The sequence below is a fragment of the Lactuca saligna genome, chromosome 2 (assembly GCF_052625555.1).
Source record: "Lactuca saligna cultivar CGN05327 chromosome 2, ASM5262555v1, whole genome shotgun sequence".
Lineage (NCBI taxonomy): Eukaryota > Viridiplantae > Streptophyta > Magnoliopsida > Asterales > Asteraceae > Lactuca > Lactuca saligna.
Window position 1 is genome coordinate 136,193,950 of NC_136418.1, and position 11,358 is coordinate 136,205,307.

At 31.5% G+C, this 11,358-nt stretch overlaps 2 protein-coding genes across 2 annotated transcripts; one reads left to right on the forward strand and one right to left on the reverse strand.

The window, feature by feature from the left end:
• The first annotated feature begins 4,803 nt into the window (after nt 1-4,803).
• On the forward strand, nt 4,804-5,829 carry LOC145030124 (beta-1,3-galactosyltransferase pvg3-like). Its single transcript, XM_078978542.1, has one exon. The coding sequence runs from the start codon at nt 4,861-4,863 to the stop codon at nt 5,827-5,829; it is 969 nt and encodes a 322-aa protein (XP_078834668.1). The 5' UTR covers nt 4,804-4,860.
• Nucleotides 5,830-6,031: 202 nt separating this feature from the next.
• Nucleotides 6,032-10,720, reverse strand: LOC145031729 (sucrose synthase 6-like). Its single transcript, XM_078980338.1, has 14 exons — nt 10,403-10,720; nt 9,937-10,091; nt 9,681-9,873; nt 9,485-9,603; nt 8,592-8,904; nt 8,324-8,497; nt 8,134-8,250; nt 7,886-8,052; nt 7,571-7,795; nt 6,805-7,371; nt 6,596-6,734; nt 6,435-6,517; nt 6,312-6,335; nt 6,032-6,224 (listed from the first exon to the last, which is right to left on the reverse strand). Exons 1-14 carry the CDS (start codon nt 10,637-10,639, stop codon nt 6,209-6,211), a joined length of 2,529 nt encoding a protein of 842 aa, XP_078836464.1. The 5' UTR covers nt 10,640-10,720; the 3' UTR covers nt 6,032-6,208.
• Between the last annotated feature and the right edge of the window lie 638 nt (nt 10,721-11,358).

Sequence of the window (11,358 nt, forward strand, 5' to 3'; positions counted from 1 at the left end):
AGTTTTTTAGTACTACAGTACAAAATAAATAGCAATATGAAGACCAAACCATCAATGTAAACATTTAGGATGTGAACTAGGTATCAATACATATTATGATGGAATTTGTATGCATATCTTTTACCTTGGAAATATCTTCTACAGTGGGACAATGGGTCTTAAAGGTGTTTAATTTATAAACTACATCCTAAGCTTGTTTGTTCTTAAAGGCATATGTCAGTATGCTCCCCTTTTGGCAAAGTTTGAAAGAATTTGTTACAAAATCATCATCAATATGAATTGTTGAAATCTCAACCTTCATGATCATGGTGATGATGATTTTCGAACAAATCCTTTCAAAATTTTCCAAAAGGGGAGCATACTGACATATGCTTTGAAGAACAAACAGGCTTTAGATGTAGCTCATGTGGTGCTGTCATTCTAGAGAGATGATGAGTAAATTGAAGACCTTTAAGACTTGCATTTTTTGAAATAAAATCCTAATTGCTTCACCTTCTTTCATATTGATCAAATTCAAGCAAAACATATGTATACAGTTAGACTGAATTTTATAATAAACAAACCTCTAGGAATTTGAGTTATGTTATGTATAGCATGTGAAGAGGTAACTGGAGAGTGCAAGTAAAATGACATCACAGAAACAAACTTAACATAAAAGATTATTATTACTGTTTTCAAGAAGTGCATCAACCTAGAAACCATTATGATAATTATTCAGCCACATAAATATTGTAAACGTATTTATACTGAAAATTACTCAGAATAATAACAAAATTGAACTGTGATGGACTATGAATTGTGAATTGATTAAAGTGAGGTTACTTGGATGTTTCATAGAAGTGAGATCAAATGACGGGATTCAATTACCTGCATACACACCGCTCTTTGGATGTTTCTTGACCAACTTTGTGGTGTTGGACGAGACTACCCCTGGCTCCAAATCACTTCCAACCCTGCTAAGAATTATGTTTTGCAGGTACGAAGTGGTCATGTATCATAACTGAAATAAAAAAAATTAATAAAAAAAAATCATCAAATGCCTTATGTGCATAGGATTTAACATGGTAAACTTCTTCAATCGACCAGGAAGAATGACTTTAAAACATTACAAAATGTGGATCAAATTAAAATCATAGACTAACATTTATACAAACTGAAGGAATCATGTGACATGTTTCTAATTAAAATTTGATATCTAGTAAAGTAAGGTCACAGGAAGGAATTCAATTACCTAAAAACCCATCGCTTCTTAGATGTTTCTTGACCAACTCTGAGGGATAGGTTGTTTGTTTGCAATCAATAACTTGTCAGCTAGGTAAGTAGGTAACATCAAAGGCAAAATGAAATATTGAAATGTAAAAATTGGAACTAGGCGATTAGGGCCCATACCTAAGAAAAACAATTGCTATTATTTATCACAATTTACATATATAAATCCATTACGTTTTTATTGGGCTTCAATATCAATTGAATTTTATTTTAATAAATTGAAAAATATATATTTCATATAGTGGAGATAAGATGGCAATGATGCTTTGTTTGATGCTCTGGGTGGATAACAAATTCGGAAGGCATAAATTATAGCAAAGTAAAATTAAATTGCTTTACCAATACTATTTTAAAAAAAATCTACGTATTCTTATTTTTGACTTTTTTAAATACACCACTTTGGTCAAAAAAGTCAACTTAGTATACTAATTAACACTTTGACATTTGACCCACGCACGACTGTAATTTCACTATCGCATTAACCCTACAAATTAAAGAATTTCAATATCTTCATGGGGTCATTTAATTTATTCAGCTTAATCATATAGAACTTATACTTTAGGTAATCAACATTATCACATTACAGTTCCAAATTAAGTTGGACCTTGTTGGTCATTTTGACTACTTAACTCTTTTGGATATTTTCTTCAAAATGATCATTTGTCCAATTTTGGTAGGTTTATATGGTAAAACATGAAATATTTAGTATTTAAGATATTTGAAACTTTGGCATTACATGTATAAAGTTTAGATTTTGGACCATTTAGGTCATTTTGTCTTAGGTCCATTTTTGGCATGTTGGTCAAAATGACCAAAATGGACAATTTGCACATTATATTCGGCTTAGTAAAAAGAAAATCAGGATTTTGGTTTTTTTAAACTTTATGATTCTAGTATAAAGTTTCTTTTTCGGACTATTTAGGCAAATTTTTGGCATGTTCATCGACATGACCATTGGGGTTATTTTTCTCGATATGATCAGCCGGTAAACAGAAATAAAAAAAATAGTAATTTGCTTATTCACAATTTGGTATTTCAAGTTTTTTCTCATTTATCGTTTTTAGTGTTAAATTACTGATTTCCCCTATTGCATATGCAAGTCTTCATAGCCCCACTAACCTCCTTCCATATACCCTACAACCTCTCAAAGTCCATGCATTAAATGTTATAATTTGCATTTTGTTGTCTGGTGCTCAATACCCTGAAGTTAGTTTTCTGGATGAGAATAAAAGGTTTCTTCGAAATTTGCTCGATGCTTGTTGGCAGTTTCTACTGGTCTCCCTGAAAAAAATTGTCAATTGGTTGATGTAGATTAATTAGAATTAGAACTCATTTGTCTCATTTGTGTTTTGACCTAAAATTGACAATAATACCCTTATTGATAAACTAATTTTTTAACAAAATTATTGATTAATGATGGAGAACTCTAATTATAAGAGTGTACTTTATTTTTCTTAATTTTCTTATAATTGTACTATTCCCAGTTCTTTGCTGGCATTTTAATTTAATATAATTTAGTTTTTATTCAATTTCTATTAATTTATAATATTTTATTTCATTAATGATCAATTAAAATATCATTGTATTTACTTTGACTATTTTTACAAAAGATGTTTAGAGTTCAACTATTAAAAATTGAGTATCAGTGGCAAAAAAATACTTATGGTCACATGTTTTTTTTTGTGTTATCATAACAAAATATTCACTTTTCGACACCCTATAGAGTAGAACATGGCGGTATAAGAATACTTATACGCAAAAGTTTTAAATTCTTTTATCATGAAAATTCTTCATTTTTGACATACACAAGAATTAAACCGTAACCATGAAATACTAATAGTCATGTGTTTCTTCTTTTTTGATAACAATTGTTTACTTTTAGTCGCACGTGAAAATTAAACCGTAACCATACAACACTTGTAGTTCAAAGTTCTTTTTTCATTAGATAGTAACCATATAATACTTATAGTTATTGTTATGTTCCCTTAAAACATGGCAGTAGAATACTAAAAGTCACATGTTTTTTATGATTATTAATATTTTTTTATTTATAACCATACGTATGAAATTAATAAATGTCCACAAAGTAATAACAGTCATATATTTTCTTTCTTGTATCATGACTATTATTAACTATTAAACATGCATAAGAGATTAAATCATGATTATGTGTTTTAAAAATTGGGCAATAAAATACTCATAGTCACATGTTTTATATTTAATCATAGTTTTTGTTTTTTTTTTCCTTTTACACACCTAATAATTTAATGAGTGGCCATTAAATACTTACAATTATTTTTTTTTCTTTAATGATGAGTATCTTTTACTTTTATACATACACAAAATTATAAAAAGTAACAAAAAATTATGTATAGTTACAAGTATTTCCTTTTTTCATGAATGTGATTTACCTTTTAATCACACATATAACATGTTTAACTATGACTATATCATACTTATAGTTATACATTTTTTTTCTTTTATCATGACAAATGTTCGTTTTTAGACACACATAATACATTAAACATGACCATAAAATACTTATAGTTACTTGTTTGGTTGCTCTTAATCAGTGTATAATAAATGTTACCGTATGGACACACAAATAATTAATGTGACCATATATTGCCTTTTAGTTACGTTGCATTCAAATGTCAATATTTGTTCCATGATACAGCTACATAAACATTTGCTTCATATGACCATATAATAATCTATTGTCTCTTATTAAAACCATCACAAAGTTTTTCCATATATCTAACAAACATGTGGCGGATGGTGACATTTGGCCTCATTGTTCCATTGTAGCTAATAATTGTCACATTTGTTATGTTTAAACGTGTCTAAAGGTTTCAACTATATTACTAATGGTCATGAAATACAAATTAAAATGTCACTAAAACAATGGCAGAATTTCAGCAATAACCTTTAGACACAGTTTTAATCAAAAGTGTGATTTGGCGGTTTTGACAAAAGTGTGATCATAGGTCATTTTTGTACTAGTGTTAAGAGCCTAGTGTGTATAAATAAAACTTTTACCTCGTTAGTTAGAATGTCATTAATCTTTCTTATTCATGTGTACGCTAACCATTTCAAAGCAATTTTATTTAATAGATTCAATGGTGGTGTTTATTCAATCATTTGGTAATGTAGTCTTCTTTCATAAAATTGCAAACACATGTATTGCATAGATTGCATGTTGTATGATAGTTATTCTTAATCTAATCCTTTAATTATCTAAATGAAGATAAGTGATAGAAACTAGAATGGATAAGAAGATATAATTGTCAACATTGGTTTCATTTCAATAACATGGGTTATTTTATGTATAGCAAGGACTCTCAAGGGTACTTTCTGCATTTTATATTAACATGGAGGTAGTTAACGTAATTTTCACACTTCCCTTCACGAGTGTTGCAACCTTCACACGAATATGCAAGGAGAATGTGGCAACATGAGAAAAACCACTTAGAGTGTTAACTTTTCGCCAAAAGAACCTCCCTTAAACACATTTCCCCAATGCACAACGCATGAAACCCATGAACAGTAAAACTTCTTCAAGAATTTCATACAATCTACTTGATTTCTTCCATGAACCTCAAAGTATCCATACATTCTTCATACATGGTGAGTTCTGAAAAACCCATGTTGAAAATGAACCATAAACGCTTCCTTTTCACCAAGTTACCTCTAATGGCGTCTGCTGTCCTCATGGTCATCTTCATCATCTTCAACCTCTACATAAAAAACCCATTTCAACATTCATCAAATGTCCAAAACTACCCTTCAACAAAGCAATTCAGCCTCCTAATAGGGATCCTAACTCGAGCAGATAAACATGAACACCGCCATTTCCTTCGCCTCATCTATGGAATCCAATCCTCTCCCTTAGCTCAAATAGATCTTAAATTTGTATTCTGCAACCTCACAAAACAAGAACAAAGAGTGCTAATCTCCCTCGAGATCTTAAAATTCAATGACATTATCATTCTCAACTGTTCAGAAAACATGAACGATGGGAAAACCTACACATACTTCTCTTCACTTCCAAATATTCTATCTCACCCTTATGATTATGTCATGAAAGCAGATGATGATGTCTATTTTCGTCTTTTACCACTCGCATCATCTCTCCAACCACTTCCAAGATCAGATTTGTACTATGGGTTTGTGATTCCATGCCAAAGTATGAATCCGTTTGTGTCGTATATGTCCGGAATGGGGTTTGTTTTATCATGGGATTTAGTGGAATGGATTGCAAATTCGGATATTCCTAGGAATGATACAATTGGCCCAGAGGATAAACTGGTTGGAAAATGGTTAAATCTTGGGAAAAAAGCAAGAAATCGGGTTTCTAATAAGCCTGCTATGTATGATTATCCTGGCATGAATGGAAGGTGTTCACATGAGCTTATTCCTGAAACAATAGCTGTTCATAAGCTCAAAAGATGGGATCAATGGCTTGATGTGATTCGGTATTTTAATGTTACTAAAGATCTTAATACATCGAAGCTTTACAATGGTTTGAACTTTGACTCGATTTTCAATTTAAATATGTAAAATTTGTTCCTTTTTTTATGGTTAAATGTTATCGATCGTGCTTTTCAAATAGATATAGCGGCTTAAAATCAGGATAGTCGAGTCGACCGTATTTACCCTATTATCTAATTTTTCCTTTTTCCTTTTGATCTGTTGTCGATTGTATGAAATAATTCATTTTCAAACAAGGTTGACGATGTAATTTCTACATAAAAACACAATGTAGACAAAGAATGTGAATTTCTTTATTATCTTTCTTCATACATGTTAGCTCTCGCTCTTTACAATAATTCATCTGTATTTTATTGGAATCTTGTTTTCTTTCAATTATATTTTCTTGGAAGAACAGGAAGTTATGAAGTCATATGGATCTTGAAGTAGGTGCATTGTCATCAAACCTTTATGCTCCAAACAGCCTGAAATAAAGCAAGAAATTAATTAACACATTTTTGTCGTCCCAAAACAGGACTCAATAATTATTATAAACCCGGTCTTTTTCTTACCTTTGAAGAGTGGATTGCGAACGTCTGCTAGACAAAACAAATAAATAAATAAAAATTAACTATTTGTCTGAAAACCAAATTTTATAAATTATAATTAAAAATGTATATATTTAGATGACATGCCTCGTAGTTGGCGTTGTTGTAAGCTTTCCTTTTGGCAATGGTGCAGATTGAACCTCATCAGTAGCAATAGGCACAGTCCTAACCTGTGACATTATATCGAATATTAAAAAATAATAATAAATAAATAAAATGCCATCAATTATAGGCAAATATATATGTACCAAATTCTTGTAATGCAGATTGTAAAATAATTCAATGTATCTCTGTTTCGCTTCTTTCTGTTCCTTATTTATCCGCTTCCAGAATCCATAAACGTTCCCCATATTCAACACTTTATTCGCATAAATCTTCCACGTGTAGCTGAAAAAAATAATAGTAATTAATACCAAATGACCATTTTACCCTTAACTCGATAAAAAAACACTATTACCATTCATATATACGTTGCAATCCACCATCAGAAATTCTACTCCAATATCCATCATCCTCTTTACATTTCTGAAAAAAATCAGCAATCTTGTTGCTAGATTCATCGCCATTATTCGGATCAATTTGAAATCCAGAAACCCCATCAACAATAATCTCAGCGGGCCCACCTTGATTAGTTGCAAAAGTAGGCAACCCACAATTCATAGCCTCAATAACTGTTAACCCAAAAGCTTCATATAAAGCGGGTTGAACAAACGCGCCTTTTGAGTCAGCAATAATCCTGTACAATTCACTGTTTCTGTTTCGATCCGTTTGTGCAGCTATCCATCTTATTTGACCTTTTAATTCGTATTTTTCAATTAATAAATGCATGTTTTTAATTTCTGCCATTTCTTCTCTGTCTTTTGACTTTGAAGGGTCAAAAAAACCGGCTACAATTACGAGGTTGACCAGGGATCTGAGTCGCTTGTTTTGTCCGAACCACTCGGTGAGTCCGGTTATGTTTTTCACTGTGTCGAGTCTTGCCATTGAGAAGATGATTGGTTTCGTTTTGTCTTCTAAGTATCCGCTGTTTAATTGTTGATGATTAAATTAAATTAAATGCATATAATATAAAGTTTGAATAAAATATTGGTGGGTATATAATAATTGGTTTTACTCAGGGACCAAAACTGTAAAAGAAAAAATTTCGGGACTAAAACTGAAAACTTCGGGTATACTAAGGGACCAAATATGTAATTTACACTATTCTTTTGTTTTTAACTTACATGTGTTCGTCGTTTTCAACTTTACTAAACAGTAGTTCTTCAATGGCGGGTTGAAAAGAAGTGAATCGTTTTTGTGTTTCAGTGTAAGGGAAATAGACTGTTTGATCGGCTCCTGGAGATGCGATGTTGAATTTAGGATCGAAGACATTGATGCCTGAAACAACTCTGTATAATCCTGGAAGTGTAAAGGCCTCATGGCTTTCATATTGACCAGGCCTATCTTTACTGCAATTTGAATCAAAAAGGTCAAAATCATGATTTTATTGATAAGATTTAAGTAATTTGGTTGTGTTATGGTATGAAATCGATTCGAACCTTCCGGCTATTTCTTGAAAAGTACTGGTGATGATGAAATCGGCTGAATTCATTGCAATCATGTCAGCTGTGAATTGGCAGGAAAAGTGATATTTTGGGTCCAATTGCTTCCATTTCATGTCAGAATCTTCGTATTTTGTCTTCTCTAAAGCATGTGCGATTGTTCCCTGTAAAAATTCGTTTAAAGTTATGCTCAATTTGATCATTTATGGATAGAAATTTTCTAGGGTTTATGAACGTAGACATACCAATGTCGTCCCAAGTTTGTTGGCCATGAGAGATGCAACAAGGTTTCCATCGGTGTAATTTCCAATTATAAGATCTGGTTTTCCTTCCATCATTTCAAGAACTTTCGCACTTGCATCCTGTTGATTTCAGTTCGAATGATTAATCTAACATCGCACAAACTAAACACTAATTAACCAAAAAGAAGCATACCTGAGTGAACTTCTCAAGGTACGGATAAATATCAAATCGAGACACCCATTTACGAAGAATACCCTTTTCAGTCCTAAATGGAACCCTAACGATATGCGAATGCTTCGCGTTCATAACTGGTTCCAGCACCTGATTACATTTCGTCCCCTTCGCATCAGGAAGAAGACGAGTCACCTAATTTGGACCAACATTCAACGAAATTCTCAGAATTACAAACATCGATCGAATACGTTTCTAAAAACAAAAAACGAAAGAGTATTATGCTTACCACGATAATCTGAGGCTTGAAACTGAGTCCTTGTTGCTTAATCCTGAGGAGTAATTCTTCTTCTAAAGCAACAACTTGATCGAGAACATAAACTACTTGACCTCCGGTATCAGGTAAGCCGAGAACGTTAGATTGACCAAAATAGCCATGGATTGAGAATAACACGACATTGAAGATGCTTGGAACTCTGCTAAAAAATTTCTCGAGGTTTACGGGATCGGGGGCTTGAAAAACCTCCAGCAGAAACCCGATTGTTTCCCTCACTCTTTCTGCATTGTCTCCCCATCCCTTCTCAAAACCCCATTGTTTAAACCTGTACACATTCTAATTTTTGAATTTCCCGGAATTCAAATACAACTAACTGATTTACTTAAAATTACAGTTTCAGTCCAATGTGGAATTTGTTAGCCATTTTGGTCATCATGAATTCATTTCTTTGGGTTTTAGCCCCATCATAAGTGACTATTTTATCTTTTTATCTTTTTGTTATTTTGTCTCGACAAAATATATCAAAGCCAAACTTATAGAAAAAACCAGACAATTTGATTCTTAGTTTTTTAATAAATCAATTTTTTTTGGTTTAATTTGGTTTTTTATATTAAAGAAAAAAAATGAACCGAAGATACCAAAAATAACGTCGTTTTACATATAAGTTTTATTGGATTAATATTTTACAAGTAAAAATAGTTAACATGTATTATATTCCAATATAAATTAAAGGCATGTATGTGTTTATGTTAAAAATATAGAAAAACACAATAAACCCATATTCACCTTTACATTTTGTGACTAAAACCATAATAAAATAAACCACGAAGACCAAACTTGTAATTTTCACTTCAAAATAGGGACCATTTTTGTAATTACTTTAAAACTCTAAAAAGAAAGCTTACCTAAGCTCAAAGCTTTGATATGGCGTATCATTAGGCAAAGAGGAAAGGGCGGCATGAGCTACAATTAGAGCTGCTTGAAGTTTTGAAACTGTATTCAGTGTTTCATTCACCATGAGGTTCTGCATATTTGATTTAAAATGGGTTAATTACAACACTAATTAGAACAAAAATATGTTTCTTTTTTGTATATTCATACTTCTCCTTGATGATCCAGCGATAGTAAGTAATCAACGAGCAGCTGTTGGCTTCCAGATTGAGCATAAAGCTTCGAAGTAATAAACTTTGATGCGAAATTAACTCCATGTCCAATTGAAGAAGATAAGCTCATGGTAGGCGATTTGAAATCCATTGATCCAAAATCAAGCTCCAATGCGTTTTCGTCATTAGCCCTAAAAATTTGAACTTTATTAGCCCTTTTTCATTGGTAAACCCTATTTTAACATATTGCATACCAAGTTTCATCAACGATTGATTCCTTGAACTTCAAATAATCAGTAGCAGTGATCCCTTCGACTGATAGATCGTTGGAATTGACTTTAACAAACTCCCAGAATCCAGGATTTGGGCGTATAGCGAAGGCGATATAAGGAGGAACAATGGCAGCTTCCTGTAAGATTTAAAAATTAAATCTTAATTTCTGCTTGAAAAAAATATATAAAACCATTCTATTTTGTTATATTTTGATGTTTATTGATTTAAATATATTTTTTTTCAAATCAAACCATAAGAATTTCAGATATTTCTTTAACCGTTATTACATTATTTAGCTGGTCATAATGCTTAGTTTTGAAAATTAGTAATGTTTAGTTTAGAAAAATATTGATGGTTAAACCTTAAATCTACATGTAATATAATATTTTTTTTATTTACTTTTTTTTATTTTAGAAAATATATGTAAAAAAGTCGATTAATATAAACCTGAGTAGTGCACAAGATGTAGCCGAGTAAGCCTTCCAAGACTTGAGCTTTTTCATCTTTGTCCTCAATGACACTCTCCATTTCTTGCATCAAATGGTGGAGTTTCATCATTCTTTTACCTTTTTCTAAGTATTTTAGAAAGCATTTCTTCATGTGATACCGGCTTTGTCTCAAGGCTTCTGGCATGTTATCGACTATTGATTCTGATCTTTTCATAATGGAACTTGAAGAAGCCATTGATGAGTTTTTGATATGTTGAAGAGTGTGACAAATAACACAAGGAAAGTCTTGGTGTTATTGAATCAATGAATTGTGAAGAGAGTTTGTAGAATTTATAGGAAGATTTTAGGAGATTACTTTGCTTATAGTGTTGTCAACCCTTTGGAAATGTTGGGAATGGATGGTATCTAGAAATGTGTAAGGAGAGTCAAATAAAATGTGAGGCAGATTGTGAAAAGAAAAGAATTTTTGGTTTAGGGGAGAAGTTTGATTCTTAGTTTCGTGGCGAGGACATAACTTCTGTTATTGAATCTTGCTTTCTTATTTTATTTAATTTTGAGTAAATTACAAGTTAGGTGTCTGTATTTTATTAGAAATCTCAAGTTCAGTCCTAAATTCATACAAAATGACTTCAAATTTTGGACTTAAGTTAAAATAGGAACCAATTTTGTAAATTACTCTTCGGTTCTAATACCAAATATGTAAAATCTGGTATTTTTAATAATGATGTCCTAATTTAGGAGACGAATTTTTGTTATTTATAGTTTTATTTTGAACTTTTCAATTTTTAGTAAAACATTTCAAAATCAAGAGCTCCCATAAAAATAATAAATAAATAACTTTTTTTAAACTATGAAGATTATTACGTAATAATATTATATTTCTCATATAAACATGTATGCTTACTCTCGCTCAATAGGGAATGGCGCTTTACAAATCTTTGATTGTTGTTTCAA

Coding starts and splice junctions, on each gene's coding strand:
- LOC145030124 (XM_078978542.1), top strand. CDS start 4,861: ATGAACCTCAAAGTATCCATACATTCTTCATACATGGTGAGTTCTGAA.
- LOC145031729 (XM_078980338.1), bottom strand. CDS start 10,639: ATGGCTTCTTCAAGTTCCATTATGAAAAGATCAGAATCAATAGTCGAT. Junction 8,498..8,591: donor TCAAGCCTCAGATTATCGTG/GTAAGCATAATA, acceptor GGTCCAAATTAG/GTGACTCGTCTTCTTCCTGA. Junction 7,372..7,570: donor GTTGAAAACGACGAACACAT/GTAAGTTAAAAA, acceptor ACAATTAAACAG/CGGATACTTAGAAGACAAAA.